At 42.3% G+C, this 24,437-nt stretch overlaps 1 protein-coding gene across 1 annotated transcript in view; it reads right to left on the bottom strand.

Moving 5' to 3' along the window:
* Nucleotides 1–8,710: 8,710 nt before the first annotated feature.
* The window catches only part of LOC311044794 (ADAMTS-like protein 2), a 24,212-nt gene continuing 8,485 nt past the window's right edge, over nt 8,711–24,437 (bottom strand). The window contains exons 4-20 of the mRNA XM_084056600.1: nt 24,069–24,144; nt 23,648–23,750; nt 23,327–23,472; nt 21,984–22,107; nt 20,510–20,590; nt 19,352–19,527; nt 17,931–18,336; nt 17,597–17,824; nt 16,217–16,529; nt 15,867–15,967; nt 15,100–15,226; nt 14,247–14,460; nt 13,898–14,053; nt 12,400–12,570; nt 11,927–12,103; nt 11,679–11,832; nt 8,711–11,029 (exon numbers count right to left, since the gene is read on the bottom strand). Of these exons, the coding sequence (XP_083912726.1) occupies nt 10,875–11,029; nt 11,679–11,832; nt 11,927–12,103; nt 12,400–12,570; nt 13,898–14,053; nt 14,247–14,460; nt 15,100–15,226; nt 15,867–15,967; nt 16,217–16,529; nt 17,597–17,824; nt 17,931–18,336; nt 19,352–19,527; nt 20,510–20,590; nt 21,984–22,107; nt 23,327–23,472; nt 23,648–23,750; nt 24,069–24,144 (2,908 nt within the window). The 3' untranslated portion in view covers nt 8,711–10,874. The remainder of the gene's footprint in view (nt 11,030–11,678; nt 11,833–11,926; nt 12,104–12,399; nt 12,571–13,897; nt 14,054–14,246; nt 14,461–15,099; nt 15,227–15,866; nt 15,968–16,216; nt 16,530–17,596; nt 17,825–17,930; nt 18,337–19,351; nt 19,528–20,509; nt 20,591–21,983; nt 22,108–23,326; nt 23,473–23,647; nt 23,751–24,068; nt 24,145–24,437) is intronic.

Here is a 24,437-nt window from a genome sequence, read left to right as displayed (position 1 = left end):
CTGCAATTGACGATCGAATTTCCCCTGTGAAATGGACACTTTGACCGGTCACATTCGACATATTGCTGGCCAGGCCTGGAATTGAACCTGGGGCAACTGGGGATTCTCTAACCATTCAGCAATGCCGCCCCCAATTACAATGGTTCTGCTTAAAACTGGTGGAAACACAAGCCGGTTTGTGGCTGGTTCTGTGAAAGCACCAAGGTTCTAAGAATCTAGAACGAAACCAGTTCTAGAACCAAAGTTATTTTGGTGGAAAAGGGGCCATAGAGAGCAATTAGTCACAATCAGTCAGTACTCACTCTGTCAGCAGAACCAGAAGAGATCGTGGTGCTGTTCACCTGAACCCAGAACGTAGTGTAGTCCTGGATGAAGGTGGCACTGCCATGACAAAAACGGTAAAAGCATGATCACGGGCAAAAAAATTGACTACAACAATATAACTAGGTATATATTTAGGCCTTCACCGTGAGGGGCTAATCATCAGTCAGTTAAAACAAACAAAAAACTGGGCACTTTAATAAAGACTTGAAGTATAGTGATGCATTACGGGTAAAGCATATTGTTTACCAAGTTAGTTAGCATTTACAGAAAACAGGTGAGTTAAGGGCCAAACCAGGGGCAGATTTACAGCAGAATATGCAATAAGAATCTATACATTCTTTCTATATCCGTTAGCTTCTACCTACCTACCGACATGTGTTTGGGTGTTTACCTGAAGTAGATATCTCCATAGTTACTGTTGCTAGGGGCCTCCCAGGTGACACTGACCTTTGTTTTCTGCTCTGAGGACGCCTGACTAACTGATGAGTTCTACAAGCACACACACACACACACACACACACACACACACACACACACAGTGATGATAACTTTCTTGTGGCAAAACCTTCAAGACCAAGACATAATGACATTTGAAATTTGGTCAATGTCTGTTTTAACAGAATTGTTCAGTATATTGTAAATATTGGGCCAAACATGTTTTGAATGAATTAGGTGAATATCATCAACACTGCTGAGTGGATTTTGAATTATATATTTCTGCTTGCATTTTTGTCGAATAACTTCTTGCATTCACAAACACACACAAAAGCAGAGGAATGGATCATCCCCACCAGCAAATAGAACCCTGGGGTTAGGGGTTCGACCCCATGTCCTCTATAATTTGAAGTGATTGCATTGAATTTCTCATACCTCTATACCGTTACAGGTCAGCACAGTGAATTTGGTGGTGTTGAGATTGGTGAACCTTCCCAGTGCCAGCATTCCTGATGCCACGCCTGGGAGTGCAAAGCAGGTCACATTTCCCGTTAACCACAATAGATATCTACATATACATTATATTGTTGCTGTCAGGCAGAAACCTTGTATGTCCAAAACCATTACTTTTCATGAATTGGAATTAAGAACATTGTGTTCCAATGGATCCAGTAAGCATAGTTGTTATTTAGTCGCAAGCTGTTGGTAATGGCCTACTTTTCATTGGTTAAATATTCATAAAACCTATAGAGAGACTTAACCACTTTCACCCTGTTGTCTAGAAAAATATCCCTTTGATTTTCAGCAGCAGCCACTGTCTGGACTTGAAGACTGACAAGACATATCTCACTATGGTTTTCATTTACAAACATGGATACTATGGGTGTCATCACAGTTACATTCTAGATCTAGATTAATAATAATATGTATGTATGTAATATAGTATGGCCACTGGTGGGATTGACCTTGAATAGGGTAACAATTTTGTTATCAGCTCATTCAAACCTGAGGCACAATTTGGTTTATATGATTTTTTTAAACATATTTAAAAGTAAAACATTTTCAGTATAGCAAAGAAAATGTCATCAACCACATTCCTAGGAATGAGGATTGACAAAGTTGAAAAAGTTTACCAACTTTATTTTCTTTATTTTCTTATTTGTTTATTTATTGCATTGTGTACACAAATGACTGTCACTTTACTCACTTATACCAGTTGTCTAACTGAAATTTAAACTTTGTCATAGCATCTCACTGTGGCCATTTGACTGCAGCCATGTTGCTAGTATACATTCTGCTAAATTTAAACAATAACACCAGTAGTAGTTGTTAAAATAATACATTTTAATATGTATAGTATTAAAAACAGGCAAAGTTTTTCCCATGATCTCACCCTGTCCCTCCCGGCTCCTGGCCTGTAACAAGAAACCCTGGAATGCATTGGAATGGTTCCCCAGTGTCTCCATGGTGACTGGATTAGGGGGAGAGGAGAGGGTTAATTTATACTTCATCGCGCAATGGTGTCAATCACAGATAAATAACTTTTTCAACATTTATATTGGAGGAACGGACAGGATAGAGCAGTGGTTCTCAAAGTGGAGTCCGTTGACCCCCAGGGGTCCTTGAAGTGGTTCCAGGGTGTCCCCAGCAAAATGTGTTAATATAGCATCACAATCAGTTTAACCATTTTATACTTTTGCTATTAAAAAAAAGGATCTACAAGCTCGCAATGTGTTGTGAGCTTGTAGATCTGCTATTTTTGAAAGATTTTGAGAAATATTGAAATAAATGTCAACATTTTGGAATAATTCTGAAATGTTTTAACACAAATCTTCTCTTATGGGGGTCCCTGGCACAAAAAGGTTTCAGATGGCAGCCAAATAAATATTTGGGGGGTCCTTGACATGAAAATGTTTGAGAACCACTGGGATAGTGGAGGGGTGGTGCAAACAGGGGGAGGGTTGAATGTGTGAGAGGGAAGAAGGAGAGGAGGAAGTGATGTTGAAGGAAAGAGGAAAGAAGTGAAAGTTGGTGAGAGGAGAGCTGATGGTAGTATAGTTAATAGTTCATTGCCGGCAGGTGTCGAACACCAAAAATAGCCGATCTAGAAGCTCACAAGGCCTCACGATGTGATGGGTTTTGAGCTTGTAGATTGGCTATTGTTGGTGCGCGACACTGGTGTGCCACTAACAATAAATCAGGATTTAGGGAGCAAAGGGAAGAGGGAGGTCACAGTGAGTGACCTCTGAACTCTGCCCTGTTACACAACACCACCTCTGGGAGGAGATGAGAGGCAATTAGAGAGGTCAAAGGTGAAGATGGGGGAGCAGAGAGAGAAAGAAGGAAAATAAATGGGAGATTACAGAAAGTGGAGGTGGAACAGTGGGAAAGATTAAAACAAATGACTCAAGGGAAAGTCATTTGTTGTATATCTCTGTAAAATCCTTAGCGTTCATTTAGCTCTGATTGTGTACAAAATAAATATAATGAAATAGACCTGTAAGGGTCCATTTGGTTACATTTGTACACTCTTTGTTCTAAACATCATTGTCACAGAGCCTCTTACAGACACAGTTTCTCTATGTTCAGTTGTAACTTGAACATTCTCTGTCCCACTGGAGGTGCACATTCTGTTGTGACTGGAATCTCTCTAATATCTTTTTGTTTATCTGCACAGGAAGATGCTTTTATGGGGGAGCAGCCTGTTGAAGCCGAGCTGTGTAGTTTGTGTGACTTTGTCCCTTTTATGCCCATATGTGGAGATCGCTGATGTCACCAGTATATATGCCCATATATGGGCATGTCCATACTGTATATGGCGCTGACTGATTTGTTTGCGCCTGATGCCATGACGACACATTGAGGTTAGACAACACACTCCATATTTGGGCGTAGCTGCATTGGAAACTCCTTATATGGTTATGGCTGACTGATATTGACATGAGTGTGATGTCAGAGGTCCGCCCACCAGCCGGTCCTCCCTTAAGCCAATTTTAATATAGGATAGGACCATTTACTGTACTAGTAGCGGCCCTCACGCCTACGTCGCACCGCCGATCCGAGCGATATGTCTGAGTCCTCATTATATGCCCATATATTGGCATGCCCATATATGGGCATATTGCCCATATATGGGCATATTGCTTGGATCGGCAGTTCTGGACAACTGGATATCCATATATGCCCATATATGTCAGTTCTGGACAACCACTTATTCAAACGACTCAATGGCGAATCTGTGGCTCTCGACAACCGGGTTTGTTTATGGTTATGTCTGAGTCATAGTGACGTGGCCGTGGTCTTGCTAATATATGGGCGTAGTGGGTTTGTTTATGGTTATGTCTGAGTCAGAGGGACGTGGCTGTGGTCCTGCCTATATATGGACGTATCAGGTTTGTTTATGGTTATGTCTGTGATGTGGCCGAGGTCCGCCCTCCCATTAGCCAATTTTAATACAGGATGTTTCTCACCTGTGATGATGTCACCAGGCCTATAGATGGCAGCAGAGGCATAAACGTTGTATGGAGAGCGGGAAGTGGTGGGGAGGTAGGGTTTGTGTCCTGGCATCATGCTGGCACAGGAGTGTGCCACAGAGCCATTGGAGAATGACACACACTTCTCCACGCAACACACACACAACACTGACAGACCATACACCACAGCTTTAAGGTCCATCTGGAACTGGAAGACAGGAATGAAAATGTTATTTTATTAGGTACATGTACATACAATAAATCAGAATAAGTCCTCCAAACTGACACACGGTTACCACACCTGGTAAAGATGTCTGCTATGGGTAGGCTACAGGACAGAATGATCCCAGCGGAACAGCTTTTTGCCAGACCCAAGGGGTCAGGCTTACATGAGGCTTTGTATCTGTTTTCTCCATACATGGGCATGGTCACTTTGTCCCCCGGCCCCAGCCAAAAAAGTCTGTCCCGCTTTCGTCATAGAAGGGACATAGAAGGGACACACGTCATGCGAGGCCCGGCCATTCAGATTTCAACCACTAGGGGTCTGGCAGTACCGGTCTCCTGGTTCCCTTGTTCCTTTAAATGTGTTGCTGGTGTAGCCTGCTTCTGAAGCCTCCCTATTTTGTCATATAAGGCAAACATTTTCAAACATTTCAAAAAATGTAAATTATATTTTCGAAAATATGAAAAATATCAGATCTACAAACTCTTAACGCATCACTTTTTTTTTCTTTGCTATTTTTGTAATAAGGCGAAAGTGGTCACTTTTTTGACACGCTCTAGTTTTTTAAGGCAAAAATGTGGCCATGTTTCAGAAAGTAGAGAAGATTTCACATGGATAGCTGGCCTGTGCACATAGCCTACTGGTCAGCAGTTCTATAGAAAGCTCTGCTCCAATGTCGGCACTTAGAGGCCATTCAAGTCTAGCAAAATGACTATACCCCATAAGTACATAACCAGCATGTCTTTACCTTACTTTCAAGTAATCGGTAAATTAATAGCAGGTCTTATTTCTTTCTTTTAACATATTTTTTAAATAATACAACCCCTTATTACAGTCTAGAAATAATGTCAAATTTGTATTTTCCAAACATTGAACTCAGGTGAAGGTTCACCTGATACAACAATTGGACCAAATGACAAACAAAATGTGGAAAACTTCCAACTGTGGTAACCAGGCATGACACCCTTGCCCATCCAACCACCTTTTCAACAAGCTGTCCGACACCTCACACACAAATATCCAGAGCCATTAGTGAAATGAAAATATAGTGCTTTGCTAAATCCATTTTTGAGTAGTAGTCTATAATTAATAACTAAATACTGTACATAACTATGGCACACTCACCTCAAGTACTTCTGGGCTGGAGTTGGACTGAATGTATCCTGGGAGAGGAAATAAAGGTCACAAGCCGCCAAGAAATTACGGCAACCACCGAAGATATACCATCATAAGGGGGAGGGGTAGGGAGGTGGAATTGGTGGGTAGGCTGGGGTGGGAGCTGGGCCGCCGGAAAGACCGGTTGGGGATGGGGTTGGGGATGGAATTATGGGTCGAAGCCAGAGGAAGGGGGGTGTCCGTCAAGGGGTTGGGTTCCATGAGGAGGAATGGGAGGAGGGGGTTTGGGGGCATAAGGGATATGGGGGGCATAAGGGGATGGATGGGTGGCGACGGCTGGGTTAGGTCCTGAAGAGGAAGGTCCGTGGGAGGCATATTGGAGGGTCAGTTCTTTGTTTCTGGCCAGAGTGGCGGCGAGGGAATCAGAGAGGGACTGCACCTGGTTCTGATAGAGCAGTGTTTATCAACCTTTTTGGTGCCAATGCACACCTGGCATAGCCAAAATATCCCAGGGCACACCTAGAATTTAGCGGCTGGCCCTGGGTGCACCTCTTCTTTGCTGGTGGAGCTCTCATCATCTTGTAGTAATAATACTGAGTGCCAAAGCATGTACCCTGTGCCCCTTTTATACAGTACCAGGTGGGACAACATATTTGCATTCCTATGGGTGATGGTCGCTACACTGAATGGCCGTATCGATTGACGGACAATCACCGCTATTGTTCTCAAGGGGCTGGGTTCACACTTTCTTCAAACGTCGCGGCACACCTCAGCAGTACTCGCGGCCCAAAATTGGGCCCTTTGCCAGGGTTGATAAACACTGTGATAGAGCAAGGCCTCGGACCGAGAAGTGGTGAGGTCCAGGCATGCAATGCTCATTTGGTATGTTCTTGCACTCTATTTCAATGACGTGACGCGCACGTCGCTTAACACCTACACTGCAAGTCACACAATGGACAATTGATATGCATCTAGGCTTATTCCTATGTTAATTCGCTAGGTGTGAGTCGGGAGCCTTTGAAAACTTTGTTGAGGTGCAAATTTAAATTAAAGTAGTTTTAAATCTATGCGTGCCTGCGTGTGCTTCTGGTCAAATAGGTTCCGGCACGGCGTGCAAGGCCGTCCAGTGAGCATTGCACCCCTGGTGAGGTCCTTGCGGGCGGCCTGCAGCTGAAGTTTGGCTCCTTCTACTTTGACCGTGGAAGCAGTAGGGAAGGGGGCGGTATACTCGACTTCAGGTTCAGGGTCAGCCTTGACCGTAGTAAGGTGAGTAGGTTTGAAAATGGTGGAAACCAGGTCGGCCTCAACCTTGGGGAGGGTAAGTGATTGGGCTGGAGAAGCCGCCATGATGGGAATCTGTTCGTCCTCCAATTTGGGGAGGACAGTCAGTTGGGGTGGAGAATTCATAGCGCCGGAGTCCGTTAATATCAAACTTAGTCTGATAAATACTGTTAAGGTTGAAAGATGGAAAGACCAAAATATGTAGATTGATGAAGATCTACGGGGGGAGTCCAGGCAAGCGAGTTGCCTCCTGGAGTTAGGAGCTGGAAAGCATAATCAAAGTTGTTCGGTAGAACAACTAAAGGGTTATAAGATAGTTAGCTGAATAGATTTTAATGACGTAACGGTCACATAACCGTTATGTCACCCTTAACAGTAAGACTATGCTGTGTAGAACTAAGACAGGTCTGAACTAAACAAAGATGTGCTACTACAGATGATTATTGTGTGGTCTGGGTGCTTGTGTGTGATTAGGTTTCAACAATACAACAATAACAACACACGCATCAGATTTCTGGTGATCTTTTAATGACTACCCTCCATTCTGTTCTGGTGAATGCGGTCTCAGCTTTTCCTGCAAATTATCAATTTACTTTCTGCTTCTGTTCAATTTGAATTACTATGATTGAGTCTTTTGTCCAGTAAATGCTGACTCATTTTGTTTAGTAAATTCAAGAGGGGGCGAGCACAACTCAAACATTTTCTAGTAGTTTCTTTCATGGAGGTACATGTTCTATAAACGTTCTTCTACAGTCAAAGGAATTGCCAGCATTCACAAAAATGTCTTTCAGATCACTACTTTTCGGCACAAAGCCTTCTTCAACTACCCGAAGGACATTTCTGTGAGTGCTGGCAATTCCTCTCTCTTTGTTTAGTGCCTGTCTCAGGAAAGATATCGAGAAACATCAAAAAAGATCAAGTATGGCTTTAGTCTATTTTCTTAAGACACCATCACTTGCTGAAAATGACAGATTTAGATTTATTATAAATTAGGCTTTAGTCTGGCAGTGTCTTCCTTTCAATTGATGGAGCCTAGTTTATAAGACAGCCTGTGTCAAACTTTGATTAAATTGACTCCTAGCTAGGGTGACTAAATATTCAGCCCCTCAAACCGGGATCCTTAAATGTGCGCGTTTGTCATGCACACGCACGGCCATTCATGCACGTTCATGCACGCACACATGTATACGCACCATAGGTGTTGCATACAGGCAAGACTGATTGACAAACATCAGCCTCAGAGTTGAATTCAGACACGCAGTGCATTTGTTCATGTTTTCTGATTGGTTAGGGACAGTTTCGTAGTGCATGTTGAAAACCGGGACATATTCGAGTTTTAGAGATATTTGTTGGAACTCGGGACACCCAGCTTGAAACCGGGACAATCCTGGCCAAACTGGGACGTCTGGTCACACTATTTAATTTCCTAGCAATCAATCATTTAGCTGGGGACCCTCTGGAACCTACTCGAGGAACCCTGGAGGGTCCCTGAACTCCACTTTGAGAACTTGAATTAGACAATCACATAATTTTGGAAATGTCACTGCCATAGTTCCGGATGCCATCAGAACATTTCAGTGTTCACCTGAACAAAAGACATAAGTGGGTGACAGATGGTTGTCCAAAAACGGTTTCTTTATTCCTCACCTCTGACAAAGTAAACAACAACAATAACAACAACAGCTCTGTAAACAATGTAACAACAGGTAAACAACACTTCTAGGAGAGACAGACACAGGACAGATGGATACAGAGCAATACACTGTAAAAATCCTGAGTATTCGTTTAACTATGAGAGTATAAATTAAAGGGAGCCCCTGCACAAACTGTGCAAAATCAGATGTGCAAAAATATATTGTTTAATATATATATTTAGCAAGCTTTTGGTCATAGACCTTCTTCAGGCATAAACCAATCAGTGAATATGACAGTATATAAAGTTTCAGGATGTCATCACTTGATTGGTGAATGTGTCACACCTGTGTCAAAGTCAGTGACAAAACTCATGGAGTTGTAGTCCTACAATTAAGTGTACTACAAAACCAAAGGACACAAGTGTCTACTGAGACAGGAAACACACAACAAAAGTTGTAAACTCTTGAGAGTATACAGATGGACCCTAAAGGACCCACAATTTGTGCACTCTCAGACTTAAATTAATACTAAGGATTTTACTGTGTAGACAGAGTTTGATAGTTCCGTGGCAGCCATATTAGCTCTTAATCCTTTTCTATGGTCTTTGCTGAGTAATTATGGTTTCCCCCATGTTGACATTATTGATGGTATTGGCACAAATTGGTAGCCAACATCTCATAGTTCAACAGAAAGATGATTAACACGGTGCCAATGGTACAAGCTGACCTATCTCTCAAGACAAATGGGTTGGCTCCCACAATTTTCCAATGCTTCTGCCTTACAGTATGTACTTTGGAAGCTCTGAAAATTAGTAGAAAATAAAGATGTCCTGCCTCCCCCCACTTCCGTGTTAATAATTCTACTAGAAACCAATTTAGTCCAAGCTTATCTAGCTAGCTTCTAGGCAGAAATGGAAATTCAAAAATATATTTTAAATATATTTAAAAATACATTTACATGAACACCGCTTCGTAATTGGTCGAATACCCCTCCGGTCTTTAGAGCAAGATGACAGACTCTGTAGCATTGGAAGATTGTGGAAGTGATGGTCTGGCTTGAGAGACTACTGCTGACCAAACTCTGCATACTCTGTGTGTACAGCAGAGGAACGGGGTGGGACCGAGCTGAGGCTCGACAGTGATTGGTCTCTGGTCTGGTCTCTCTAGTTCTTGTTGCCACAGTAACGATGGAAGCTGCCTTTTGTGTTCAGGCAAAGGGCGCCAACCTACACAGGACACACCCTTCATTGTGGTATTATAGCACCTTGGGATGAAGAAAGGCCGGGGAGGGATGGGAAGCTTAAATGGGCAGAGAAGGGGAATTTTAGCACCTTGAAGTCCTGAAGTGACACAGAAAGAGGGGAGGGCCAGAGTGATGCCCCAGGAGTTATATTGGCTCATTCTGTTTCAGAGGTAAAGGGAAGGATTGGGAAGAGGTGAGAGAGGGAAACGGAGGGCAAAGTGTGTCCTATACGTGGACTGTCTTCACATTGTGTGGGGAAGAGGTGATTGGGGACCAAGGTTATGGTGAAGGTCAGGGTCAGGCGTTCCCTGACTAAAGCCTTCTATCTATTAAAGGACCATTCTGGTGGTACTGCATGTTTAGCCCACTGACAATGAATCACAATCACAATAACTATACATTATTGATGACCATTTTCTATTATTGTGGAATAATTACCCGATTTACCAGTTTCTATGGTGGCCTATGGGGCGGGGCGTTTGGAAGAGGAGTCTGCCTTTGTGTATGTCTGCATGTCTAAACTGCCATACCACTGTACTGATCAGCACTACAGTACATTGCTTGAGCATACTGCCAGTAGGACAAGAATGTAAATCCCAGAATATCTTTTCACTTATTGTGAAGGGAAAAAATAATTGGTTTTGTGATTTCATAATCTCAGATCCACTGCCCCACCATCCTTTTCCTTCATATATTTGGGCAAGACTGACCTAATCAATATGACGTCAACTTCAATCAACTTTATATAAAACAAAATTTTAATAAAAACAAAAAAAATACATCAAGTTCATGGTGTTGGCAAGTTTCATGTCTCTGCAAGTACATGTTCCTACTGTACTGAAATGAATAGGTGGACCAATAGAATACAATGGCTTACTCAAAATAAAAATGAAAATCGACTGGGATGCTTCGGAAAAGTCAGCAGTAAAGGTATGTGAATTATACCATGACTCATGGTCATTGGTCTGAACATGCAATACCACAGGTATGGTCATTTTTAAAGCTATGACAATGCGATGTCTGATCGCATTTTAAACCTTCAGTGATTCCTTCATAAGTAGGATAGAAATGGGAAGCATTTGACCCTCTGTACCAGTGGTGGGGGGGGGGGGGTGGGATTAGGGTTAGAGGTTGTAGTTGACAGCTCATGGTCTTGGGGCCTTACAGGACTGGCAACAGGCCTTTCTGTAGTACCAGTGGGAACACAGTTTGACCTTCAGCACTAAGGCACAGTTGGCTGTCGGCTTGTCTTGACAGGAGTCTTCTACTGCTGCTGATGCCACTGGGGCTGGGGCTGGCACTGAGACACACACACACACACACACACACACACACACACACACACACACACACACACACACACACACACACACACACACACACACACACACACACACACACACACACACACACACACACACACACACACACACAAAGAGTAATTGAGAATACAACACAGACATCTTTAAGCCTGGTTCATGCCGTTTTTATGGTGCAGAGGGCATGCATGGTCTCCGTGAACATCAGGTTGTTTCACAGTAGTGTTGGTTGTATTACAGTCAGGCAGTGTGGAGTGAGCCTCCGGTCAGTTATACTGTGGCAATGGGCATGCACGCAGACCTCCCGTGTATGCGGGCCACTATTGTGTCGTATCACCACAGATGTGGAGCAGTGTACATACATCAGACATAACACTACACTTAAAAATCGCATCAAGAGCAAGGACAATTTCACCTGCTGATCAATGATCGAAACACAGACGCACGCACCCACGCACTCATTCACTCTGTTTTCCTTCTCTCTCTCTAGTCAACACTCTAAAATAGAACAGAGCTCTTAAAGACGCTTCAACAGGTTTTGACGTGCCTACTTGACGCTGCCAGTGTGACTGCAGCTGTTGTAAACAATGTGTGCATCTGATGCTTGCAGCGTGTCAGGGCCTTAACTACCTGGTGGTTCAGTAGGGCAGCTCTGGACTTCACAGCTCTGTCTGGCCTCTGGTTTCAGGGCAGAGTCACAGCTGTGTCCCCTGGTGATAAGCTCCTCTCCCTGGTAACACTTCACCTCTCGAACACGAACGCCACTGCCACACGTCTTACTGCACTGAAGGAGAGGAGAGGAGAGGAGACAGACTATTGTATTTTTTATTTAACCTTTATTTATCCATTCAAGATATTAAGAACAACTTGACAGATACCTGTGACCAGGACGTAGTAAACCATTTGGAGCAAGGTCTTTGGAAGCAGGCGGAGCTTGTCTCAGGCTTGTGGGCGGGGTCACAGCTACTGTCAGGGAACTCTTTGAACACGCCTCCTTCCAAACCAGCACACACTACCTGACGCTGACGTGTCCCTCGACCACATGTAGCATTACACTGAGAGACACACACACACACACACACACACACACACACACACACACACACACACACACACACACACACACACACACACACACACACACACACACACACTCTTAACTTTGTGGTATGTGTTTTGAAGCGTTCAGACACTATACTACTACGGTAATTTAAAACAGATTAACCACATGAACCCTGACATCCCTATTTACATACAAGCTTGTAGATTGATTATATGATATAATGTTAAATGATATACAGTATAAGTGTGAGTGTGTAGGTTTTTGTTACTGTATGTGTGTCCTGTGTACCTGTTGCCATTCCTGCTCCACCCAGTGGGGGGCGCAATCTCTGTCACCACATGGATACACAGCCAGTGGACGCAGCGATTGGTCACACTGCTCCTCTGACATCACCACCCCACCCGATGACCGACATGCCACCGTACGGACCATCCTGCCCTCCCCACACACACCTGAACACTGACACACACACACACACACACACACACACACACACACACACACACACACACACACACACACACACCAGAGAAGACATTTTCAGATAGAAGTAAATGTCAATTTAGTTTTGTCATCATTCTGCAGAATCAGCACACACTTAAAGGCCTTTGCAGACAGGGTGCGATTAGTCAATCAGTTTTTACCGCATGCAAAAAGACACACAAATCGAACTGGGTTCATTTGGAAAAAAAACGCTTCGCCGCAGCCACTTGCCGCACGGCAAATTCGGAGCCGGTGTGCATGAGGTCATAGAGAACCATGTGTTAATTAAAAAAATTATGTTGTCCGTTTTTGTTTTTTTTTGTCCGAAGAATCGCACCCTGTCTGCAAAGGCCTTTACTTATACTTGTATAATTTAGATATCGAAAGAGACAGATTGTAAGAAGGCTGATTGTATTGTTAAACTACACACATTCTGATAATCACAGATCCATCATTCTTTATAGATGATTTCATTTTGTAACCAAGGCAATAACGATGCTGTGCTGAACATTCCATCCTTTGTCAACATTCTGTTTGTAACCGTACAAAATATAAACAACGAGAGAAACAGCTGTTAGTTAGCTACAGTAGCTAGCTAGCCTTTTATTATTATTACTATTGTTGTTGTTGTTTTAAATTTGCTAGATGTGTAAACAGTTTACAAGGGTAAGGATAATTCCTTTTTAACAGGTCGTTCATGAAAGTCCTTGCGGTCTTGTTTCCAATGAGAACCTGTGAGCAATTAGGGGTTAAGAGTCTTGCTCAGGGACAAATTTCATTTCATCGACACATATGCTGTCCTGGCCGGGTTTTCAACAGAATGTGGAAAACGACAATAGATTGGATATATGGACTGAAATTGAATTTGATATGACAACCTGACCTGGGGTCAAATTTAAGTCCACTGTCAGTTCATCCTCATTTTAGTCACAGTGGTTTGGCTTGTATATTGTATATATATATATATGTATGCCTATGTTGTATTTGTACAATAAACTGTCTATTGTCTGTCACGTGTGTATTTCAAATGCCACCTTGTCACAAGGCATTAACGTGCGTCTTGGATTGTAATCAAATTCACTAAAATGCAAAAAGTCATGGTATAAAAATGTGTTACATGAATGTGAGTTACATATGTTCAATGCCTTGTTGATAGTCTTGAATTAGTTGTTAATGTTGTTTGTGTTGACTTGTCACTGCACCACATTCCAAAGTAAATTCCTTGTACAACCCTCATACTTGACAATAACTTGATTCTGATTCTAAACGTAACCTGTGTTATGTGATTGTGTGTAAAACTCACAGGTCCCCAATCAGAAACTGTCCATCGTCTGTCGCAGGGTGGGCCTTCACATTCCTGACTTTCTACTGGTCGAGAGGACTCGTTACACAGTCTGGTTTCCATAGAGCAACGAACCTCGCGAGTCCGTACGCCTCGAGACCCACACCGAGCAGAACACTAAAACACACGTACACACAGACAAATACTTAAATCGTCATCAGCATCATGTGCTAAAATATACAGATACAGACCCCAACTGTTTTATCACTAACCTATCAGATCACTAACCTATCAGAAACCCCCTATATGATCTGAGACATACATTTCTTTCTAACATGACATTTTTTTTTTGGGTACCAGCCTTCCGTACCTCTGACCAATCAGAGACCTCCCACTGCGGTCCACAGCTCTGTCCAAGGCAGGCCTTCCTATTGGCTGGCTTGTGCAAGTCCTGTGACAGACACAGTAAATCATAGACAGAGGAGTCCAGACCAGGTGACAGCATTTTCCAGCAGCGTACGGTGCGATACTGGAAACCCTCGCCGCAGGTTCGAGAGCACTCACTCCAACCACTGGTCTCCCACCTGAAGCAATACAGTGTGAACCTTTATTAAGGGTTAGTGAAAAATAAACACCTCTGAGACTAAATTGGCAGAGGTTCTAGGTACCAGGATGAGTCAGCACAAAGTGACTTCCTTACATCACATCTCACTAATCAATTTGCATTATGGAGACTCCAACCAGTTGGTCCGTCAGTCTGAGAAGTAACACATTCTATCACACTGTTCTTATGCATTCATTCATGTGATTTTCATTCTAGAGTATTACTGCTTCAGTGATGTCTAGTTCACTGTCCCACCACCACCAGTATCAGGCTACAAATGATGGCTCCGCGTTCTCAGCCTCAAGAGTAAGCATACACTCTCTGTAGGGGGTGTTCTCAGGGGTAAATAGATAAAATAAGAGTGCATGTATGGGATATTTAGATGATGATTTTATCTCAAAGTAGTCCAGTTATCAACATTGTTTATTTCCCCAGTAATCATCATAAAAAATAACCAGCACTTTCCTGCCAGGTGCAAATGGCACTTGGCATCCAAATACGTACATTATGAGGATACTTTGTTTGTTTGTTTGTTAGTTTCCTACAGTGTACATTCAGTTAACTTTGAGTGTTACATTGAGGATTTAACTGTGTTTAGTGAAGTCAGTGATTGTAGTACCGAGGAGGACATTCCTTTCCGGTGCAGAACTCATGGGTAGGTTCAGGTCTGGTCACAGAATCACAGTAACTATCATCTACTTCAGTGCCATCATACCGCACACACAGGGCATAGCTAGCACTGATACCTGGTAATACACACACACACACACACACACACACACACACACACACACACACACACACACACACACACACACACACACACACACACAGGTCAGACAGAAAGTCACAATTGCTACTACATACAGTGCAAGGCTGTTTGGAAATACATTTATGTTTTGGAAAAAAGTGCTGAATCGCACACTCTACTTCCAGAAGCAAATAAAATAGGCAGTGGATATTCAACTGCCAGATGACATTGGTAAAGAGAATGCTATTAAGCCACCAGACACTCTGAATACCATCCACAGAACCGTACCCTAACCTTAACCTCACCAAACCGGACCGACAGATCTACAAGCTCATAACAACGCGTCACAACGTGGCGCAACATGGCCATTTTCACTGAAGAGATTTGGTTGTAGAGGGAAAAAGTTGGGGGTCAAGTACAGACACTTGGGAGACCCCGGTCAATTAAGTGTATAGGGTTTAAGTAGTTAATACATGCAGTAGATACCTTAACACATTTGTCTGGGGAAAAACACCAATATAGAATGTAAACAGTAAAATGTATGTGTGTGCCTATATGTGTGGAAATGTGTATTGGTAAGCATAACATGTTCATAATGCAGTACCACTGTTTTCCACGTGTGTGCGCGCACATACCTGTGGTACATGTTGAACTACATGGGGCATAAGCCGAGACTTTCCAGCGATACATGTCTGCCAGACTAATATCCGGGTCCATACCTACATCGAAATCGTTGCTTGAGGAAAGGAGAAAAAAGTTGGACTCATAAATTTCAATGTCCTTTGTCTATCCGAAGCCTGCTAGTTATAAAAGAAGTGACTGATATTTAGTTGTTTTCAATACCGCCGAATACAAGTAGTTTCATCACCTAAACCGGTTCCAATGTAGTAACGACTAAATATTTATACAGTAATGTGGCAGATGGAATTGAAAGAACCAAAATGTGTGTGTTTTTTAAAGTCTGGAGTCATTTTCTTTCCTCTACCTCTCTGTGCTGGCAGCTTGGACTGCAGAGACTTGCTGGAGTCGTACCAAAGTGAGAGTTTGCGTGTCTGAGTTTGTGTCAATGTGTGTTCCTGTGTTTGAGTGTATGTCAGTGACTGTGGGCATATCAGGGTGTAGATCTGAGTGTGCATCTCTGTGTGTTTCTGATTGTGTGTCTGCAGCTGAGTGTGTGTAGGAGTGTGTAAGAGAATCGGTGTCAGCGTCTGTGTGGGTCTGGTTGTGTTGTGGTCCCTCTGGTAGGCCATAGGGGGAGCTGTCTTCTAGGAAGGCCGATGACTGCAGAGTCACACTACCTGGGAAGAAACAGATGTAATAGTAAAACTTAACAACATAATTGATAATTGATAGAGGCTCAGGCTACACAGTTATATATTTGGAATAATTTGAAATGATTTTGAGAATATGTGTAATTCATACTGTAATAGTGATTTCAGTTTGCAAAAAAAAGGCAGTGTTCAGTTATCTCTGAAAAAGAAAATCTTTGACGGAAATCCTACTATAATTCTAGTAACCTCTGTCTGTCTGTCTGTCTGTCTGTTTGTCTGTAGTGGTGTCACTACCCGGTTCTCCTCAGTGGCTGGAGCAATTGCTCTGATTTTGCACACAGCCATTGACCATTACCATCTGAACTTAACTGTGAAGCCCGTTTTTCGATTTCATCAAATCTCAGCTTCTTATTAGCGTTTATGTGTCAAACAATGTCGCCTCCCGGGTTGCCAGATCATGTGCGCATATCCCCCCACGGATGCGTCGACCGGGTATGGTCTAGTTATAATAACTAGAGGTTTGGGCCGCTTCGCGCCCCTCACATCTAGGCCCGATCAAAAACAAAAGTTGCTGCGGCCAAAGATAAAGATGCCGCGGCCAAGAAGACGGAAAGTGGCTAAAATGTTAAAATGTAGTTTTATATTAATTGTACAATATGTAAGTACATTGAAGGCGGGGAAAGAAGCCTAAGTATTAGCCAGAGCACTGATCAACAGTCTGTGGCAAGTTTCGGGGCAAGTGGAGTGATCGTGTGTTGAGCAACCCCGGACATACTTTTGGAGGTCATTTCAATTATCGTAGTAGGATAATATCATTTGAAGAAGCCTGAAGAGAGAAAATGCTTACAATTCATATTGAGCCAATAAAATAAAAATATGAAATAAAACTTTTATTTCGTGTGATTGTGGGATATGAGATGGGAACATTTCTTGTATCAGTTTGACCAATGGGATCACAAAAAAAGTTAAAAAAAAAAAATCATATTCATGTACAGTGACTGAAGGTGTGGCCTGCATGTCATAAAAATGAAAAGAGAATTCAACAGACATCAAAAATGTTATCATGTAATATCTGAACTTAAAGCCTTTCCTACCTGGGTACTCTTTCAGCAGCAGTGTGTTATCTAAACCTGAGGACTCGTTGAGCTGTGGACCGGAGCATGAGGAGGAGCCAGACACACAGGGGGCGTGGCCTGGTGAACCAGCGGGAAGTGAGAAGAGGAAGTCCAGGAAGTGGTCTGGTTGGCGGAAGAGGAGAGGCTTGGAAGGGTGAGTGTTATTAGGACTGGCCGGTTGACTCTCAATCGAGTTGGAGGCGCTCCCTTGTTGAAGACGGATTAGATCAATCAATCAATCAATCAATCAATCAATCAATCAATCAATCAATCAATCATTCAATCAATCAATCAACTCAATCAAATCACTCACGGTAGCTGGCGGGTGCTGGAGGTCCTCGTTCCTCCACATCGTTGTGGCTGAACACATCGCTACCATCCTCGGCAGCCGGCCTGTAGACCAACATGGCCACTGGCGGTGGTGGGGGGTGGGGTGTCTGAAGCTTGACATCGGATTGGTCCACAGCAGCACCCTGGTCAACTTCAGATTGGTCCATGGCTCCCAGCTGGACATCTAATGGGTGGACAGATGATGCCACAACCCCTTTTGTGTTGCTGTGGTTGGCCGACCTGCCATGACCTTCCCTGGCATCCACCTCGTTGTTGGTGTGGTTGGGGCCTGAGGCGATGTCATCTGTGGCTGTGCTGATGTCATGAGGGTTATGAGGGACGGTGTACTCGTAGGTGATATGGGGGAGTTTTCCATTCAGGTTGTAATACTGTGTAATAATGTGGATGTGCAAAAAAGGATCGGTTAACATAGGGTATCCGTATTCTGCGGAAAACCTTTGCAGAAAATAGCAGATTTACAAGCTCACTATGTGTCGCATTGCGATGTTTTGTAGATTGGCTATTTTCAGCAATGATATTTAATGTAGAGCGAAAACAGAAAAGTCACTAGTATAGAGCCCTGAGGGACTCCGGTCAACCAATATAGGGTTTTAATTGGTAGACAAGAATGCAAGGTCTCCAATAGTTTGGTTCTGCTGGACCAAGGGTGGATATGATTTGTATTATACAGTATGGTATGGTATGGTATGGTATGGTATGGTATGGTATGGTATGGTACTTTTTGAACGGCGCTGGTGCCAGAAGAGAATTTGCCATTCATTTATTCCATAGACGTTTCAGAAAATATAAATCAAACCGGGAACAGGAATCGAATAAACAGCTTTAAAGGTAGGGTAAGTGATTTTCTTTGGTTAAAATGAGTGTTAAATAGCTCTATATTTTGATTGTACTCACTGCTATAGAGTGTTTGTTCAATAACAGGAGTCTCCATGTCTCTTCAGCTCTTTTTTAACAGAAAATGCATTTTCAGGTCAGGATACCAATTTGATCCAATCAGGATAGAGAATTCAGGCAGGATACAGATTTAACAAGTGAAATTAAAAGTGATGACGCAAAAGAATTAGCAGACACAATTTAAGAGAACTAGAACGCCATAAAAATGTTGCTGATAAATAAATGACTGACATTTTGTCACCTACCTGAAAATGTATTTTCTGTTTATCAAAGTGCTGGAGAGACAGGGAGACTCCTGTTACTGTACAAACACTCTATAGCAATGATTACTATTAGAATACAGTGCTTTAAAAACGTTTTGTTTTAACCCAAAAATATCACTTACCCTACCTTTAAATATGCACAGTCTGTGCATATTTATGACTTCTCTCTTTGTCTCTCCCTGTGTCTGTAACAAATGGTTGTGTGTGTATGAACGCATTACAGTACCATGACATTCAGGCCCTGCAGTGTGGGTCCCTGGGCAATGATGTACTCTAGCCCCTCTGAGAACACGTTGCTGGGACGACGGTATTTAAACACCGTTCCCGCCACACGGAAGTTGCGAGGGTTGTCGATCACTGCATTGCCGTTGAAAAAAAAATGGCCTGCTTCATCTGATAGGGCTAGAGACAGGAAGTGACAAGTCAGCGGGAACAGAGTTGGTGTTCAAAGACCAGATTGGGACCCAAAGGTAGCTCACAGTTTATACATGCTGAATGAAACCAAAAAAGAATCATGGGTTAGTAGTCAATGTAAGGTAAACAAGTTACTTAAAATGATGTACTGTATGCTAGAAGAGCAGCATCCTAGATAGGAGAATAAATCAGAATACCAATGAGCTTGGGCAGTACACAAAATTAATTTTGAATTGTGAGGAAAGATTAAAGATATTTTGAAAAGCTGGTTCTTGACAGCGAAAGTTTGAGAACTGGGAAAATAATTCTGATTACATTGTTTTGATTAAATTGTGACTATTGACTATTATTTCCTGTTGATTAGTTAATTGTATGTATATGCGACAATAACCAATCCTTGAACCTTGAACAATGTCTTCATAACAATGACTTCAGTCCTTACACACAGCAGCTAATTTAACTTCGGGAATCATCTCCACACTCCATGCTCATCGCTATTTGGTAGGTTTATATAAAAAAATCACCCTAAAGTTTAGGTACTAAACAAAGGGACAATTTACTTTCTGTGTTAATGTTCTCTAAAGTACAGGCAAGGCTGTCATTAAAAGTGTCAAGTACAATCAAATGATCACAATTTTCCCACTAATGTGAGAATTCTGATTGACTTATGGTTAAGATTTGAAACTGAACACCTTGATAACCACTGAAGGGTTTGATTGAAAGTCAAAATAAACTCATGTACATCACATCTGTTTCGATTAAATTGTTTCCTGATTTACAAATGGATAACGTACATAGGATTGCACTAAATATTATAGGTTCTAATTGATGGTGGTAAATTCTAACCCACTTGGGTTAGCTTACCCAAAACGTTCTCCTTCTAACACAAGGGTACAGTTTCAAAGCCATTGTGCAATCTGTTGGTTTCTTACTCTGTAATATGGGCTTACAGAAGGTTGTAGGTTCTCACCCAGGATGTTCTCAGTCTTGCGTCTCTCTATGATCTGAATGTCTGTGGCTCCAGTTGGGATGTTGGTGATGAGCACATAGCCTAGAGGTGACAGACGAGCATACACTGTGAATACGGGGAGGCGGATGCACCTGCTGCCCTTCATCCAGGAGTTGAATGGAACCAATGTGAAGAAAACCAACAGAGGCTGACCACCCAACCATCTGTTCCAACGGATTGCATATTGCACTCTCTCCATATTGCACTAAGGTGAACTGTGCAAAATACAAAAAGTGCACAAATGTACCGTGCAAATATCATTCAATAAATAAGGGTTATATCAAGAATACGTAACAGAGGACCTCTCTCTGTTACATACAGTGAAGGCTGTAATTAAAAGTGTCAAGTACAATAAAATGATCCAATTTTTCCCACCAATGTGAGAATAAAGAATATATAAAAAAGATTGTATCAACATGAACAGAATCTGACCTGAGAGAAAGGGATCTACACCTCTATACTGACAAACAATAAGACCCTCCACTACCAATACAAGCCTTTTTTTCTTTCTATAAGAACTAGCCTGGTTCCAGACCATAGACCCCGCCCACTCTCTGAGTGGACTGCTCCTCTTGGTCTGGTGTCATAATGTGAGCCTATGGCTTTTCACGGTCGAAGAAAAACCTGTCAAATCAGAGTCGGAGGTGGGGGTGGTCTAACGACAAGCCAATCAGCGAATATCTGCTAAAACAAGCTGTGCGATGACGTCAGATGTAGGCGGATCCGTGGATCTCTTGTGATTGGTTTAGGGAAATTTGAATCCCCTCCCCCTGGTAATCGCGGACCACTGCAGCCAATGTCAGGCTGATAATCAGGCTAATAACGAACCGCACTGTGGTATCAAAAAGAGATAAGTCTTTGGTTAACCAACTTCCTGAGAGAGATGCAACTGAGATCACAGCACTGAAGGTGCATTGTGAGAAGAGATGGCTTTGACATTTTGCCAGGTGACAAAGATTCCGTTGAAAGGTTGAGAGGAGGAAGGATACTGAAGGCTACTGAAGACATCTTAAAAAATATAGAGCAGTCATAAGTGGCAGACTCAGAAGTGCATGGGCTCAATAAGTAAGAAACTGTTCAATCCACATTCAAACATTAAATTCATGTCAATTGTGTGTGAGTGTGAGAGTGAGTGAGTGAGTGAGTGAGTGAGTGAGTGAGTGAGTGAGTGAGTGAGTGAGTGAGTGAGTGAGTGAGTGAGTGAGTGAGTGAGTGAGTGAGTGAGTGAGTGAGTGAGTGAGTGAGTGAGTGAGTGAGTGAGTGAGTGAGTGAGTGAGTGAGTGAGTGAGTGAGTGAGTGAGTGAGTGAGTGAGTGAGTGTGTGTGTGTGTGTGTGTGTGTGTGTGTGTGTGTGTGTGTGTGTGTGTGTGTGTGTGTGTGTGTGTGTGTGTGTGTGTGTGTGTGTGTGTGTGTCTCTATGTACGTGTGTGTGTTACCTAACTGTGCGAGTCCTTTCCTGTATGTTCCAGAAACCCGGTGACAGGAGGTCCCATTCCCTCCACATTCACCGCACAAGTCGAGGGTTTTACTGCTATATAGCAGCCCATCACAACCTACAGGCTGTTGGAGAGCAGAGAGAACACAGGAGTGGAGAAGAAGAGAGTCAATAAGGTCAAATAATCATTGAACTATTCAGTTGATTATCCTACAATCAGTAAGTCACCTTGTAAATAGTCAGGTAATCAGCGTGCTGATTATTCAAGTCAGTCATTTCATAATTTTGTTATTTTACTTGACATACTGTATTTTTGCTATGCAGGCTACTTTGCATCAGAGGTCACGTAAGGATTTTAAACTGCCGGCCAGAATGTCCGGAATGATTACAGTTTACCGGAAATCTGGTATAAAAAAACAGATGTCCGGTAATGATGCATGATTGTATCATATGTATTAAGTGGTAAGAGACAATCCTGTGTCTTTTAGAGCCAGCTTTGGAACAGTTGATTAAGCTTTTGAGGAGGTCTTGGACAGTGTATTCAATCACGTCCATTTTTGTTATTTGCGCCGTGGTTTCACTTGCATAAGACGCAAGTCTACAGTGATGCTAGTTAATGTATAGTGCTTGTACATTTAAGAATCTACTGGATGCTTTGTCTTCAGTATTGTTGTAGTTGATTTGAGGTAGGACAACTTGGTATTGTACAGCTTGCATTTGACCTTGCTTTCATAACTACACGGACATTCTCATACGTGCCAATCTCTCCATCTTTGTAATGCTCTGTATCGCCCTCCTGGGTTAAAGTGTGTCTGTGATGTGTGTGTATGTGTGTGTGTGCGTGTGTGAGAGAGAGAATGAGAGAGAGAGAGAGTCCTTTTTTTTTTACTGGCCAGGACGTCCGGGGGGGAAATATATTTCCTGGCATTTGTCATAATAAATTGCCAAAACTAGTAAACTGTCCAAACGCTACCTTTGCTTGATATATCTGGGGTCAAATTAGTTATAAATGAAATTAAGCTTTCAGAAATTGCCAAATTAAATGACAATTTGTTGTAGAAGCTATTTTTGCAATCTATGATAAAACACAATATAGTGTATATTGTGCAGCCTTAAATTGTAGTTAGGTACTTCACAGCTAGTTGTTAGTTTAAAAAGCAATTAAACTTACAAACAACCTATTCCCTCAATATAGACTCCCTGGCCCTTGGCATCTACTTTTCTGGTCAGTCAGTCAAGCAGGTAGTCATTTAACAGTAGATTTTGTAAGTCAGTTATGCTCTATAATCACGATACAACGTGTTGTGAGAGACACAGGCATGCAACAAAGTATAAATCATTTACCTCACATAACCCCTCTATGCAGACTCCTTGGTACTTGGCATCGTGACAGAAGGTACCATCGTGGGCTGGTACAAGCAGCTGTCGCTCACCGCTAACAGTTGTGCACTGCAGGTCACATGGCTTATTGGAGATGCTGATATAATCATCTTCACATATGATGTCAGACGGAGAAGAAGTAAATAAATGAATGAAACTAAACTACTAATTTAATTGCTGTTTGTAAACTTTGTCTCTGAGGGTTATGGGAGAAGGCTGATTTCATTATCCCTTTGTAAATCAACCCAGATCTATCACCCAGATAGATATACATCAGTATTTTACCAGGATATAGAGGAATCCATTGGTAGTGTCTCCTTCCAAAGGCCTTAGAGTTGAACTGGGAACACTGGTGCTGTTTGAAGCTGACGCTGGGGCTGGGACAGGGCTAAAACACACACGTAAGCATGGCATATACAGTATATGCCAAACACACATACACAAGCAAAGCATGGTTATTTCAGTTTAAATCATTGCGAAATTACTGCAGTTTAAGAATATATGTCCATCGCCAAAAATATACTATACTGTATGTCAACCTTTAGTACATATTTTTGCTGTCACAATGTGACTTAGAGTGACAACTTTAATTTACACTTGAAAATAAGAAAATAGTAAGATTAGGTTAAACAGATGTACTTAGTTCATATTAATGTCTGTCATCATCAACAGTGCTTCTTATTAGCATAGGGTCTGAATATAATACCTGGTAAGGACAGAGCTGGTACTGCTTAGGCGAGCCAACACAAAATGAAGTGTTAATGTTCTGGGTAGATGACAACCTGCAGACAGAGAGAGATAGAAATAACGACTTCTCTTTCTTGATCATTTATTTACCAATGTTTCGGCCTTCATCCGGGCATGGTGAGAATACAGTATATATAATTAATTATCATATTGGAAAAATAATGTTTGCACTGCGTTGCTCAATCTACAATGTTCCGCTAATGCACTGTAATTATAAATTGCTCTTTTTATAAAGTCTTTCTGCACTGCCCTATGTACAGTACCTTACTATAGATAAGAGTTTTTAAAAAATGAAAAGACACCTACAAGTGCCTGTTTGAAGACTTCC

This window comes from Gymnoscopelus microlampas (assembly GCF_963454915.1).
Source record: "Gymnoscopelus microlampas genome assembly, chromosome: 5".
Taxonomy (NCBI): domain Eukaryota; kingdom Metazoa; phylum Chordata; class Actinopteri; order Myctophiformes; family Myctophidae; genus Gymnoscopelus; species Gymnoscopelus microlampas.
This window is presented reverse-complemented; position numbering and strand designations above follow the sequence as displayed.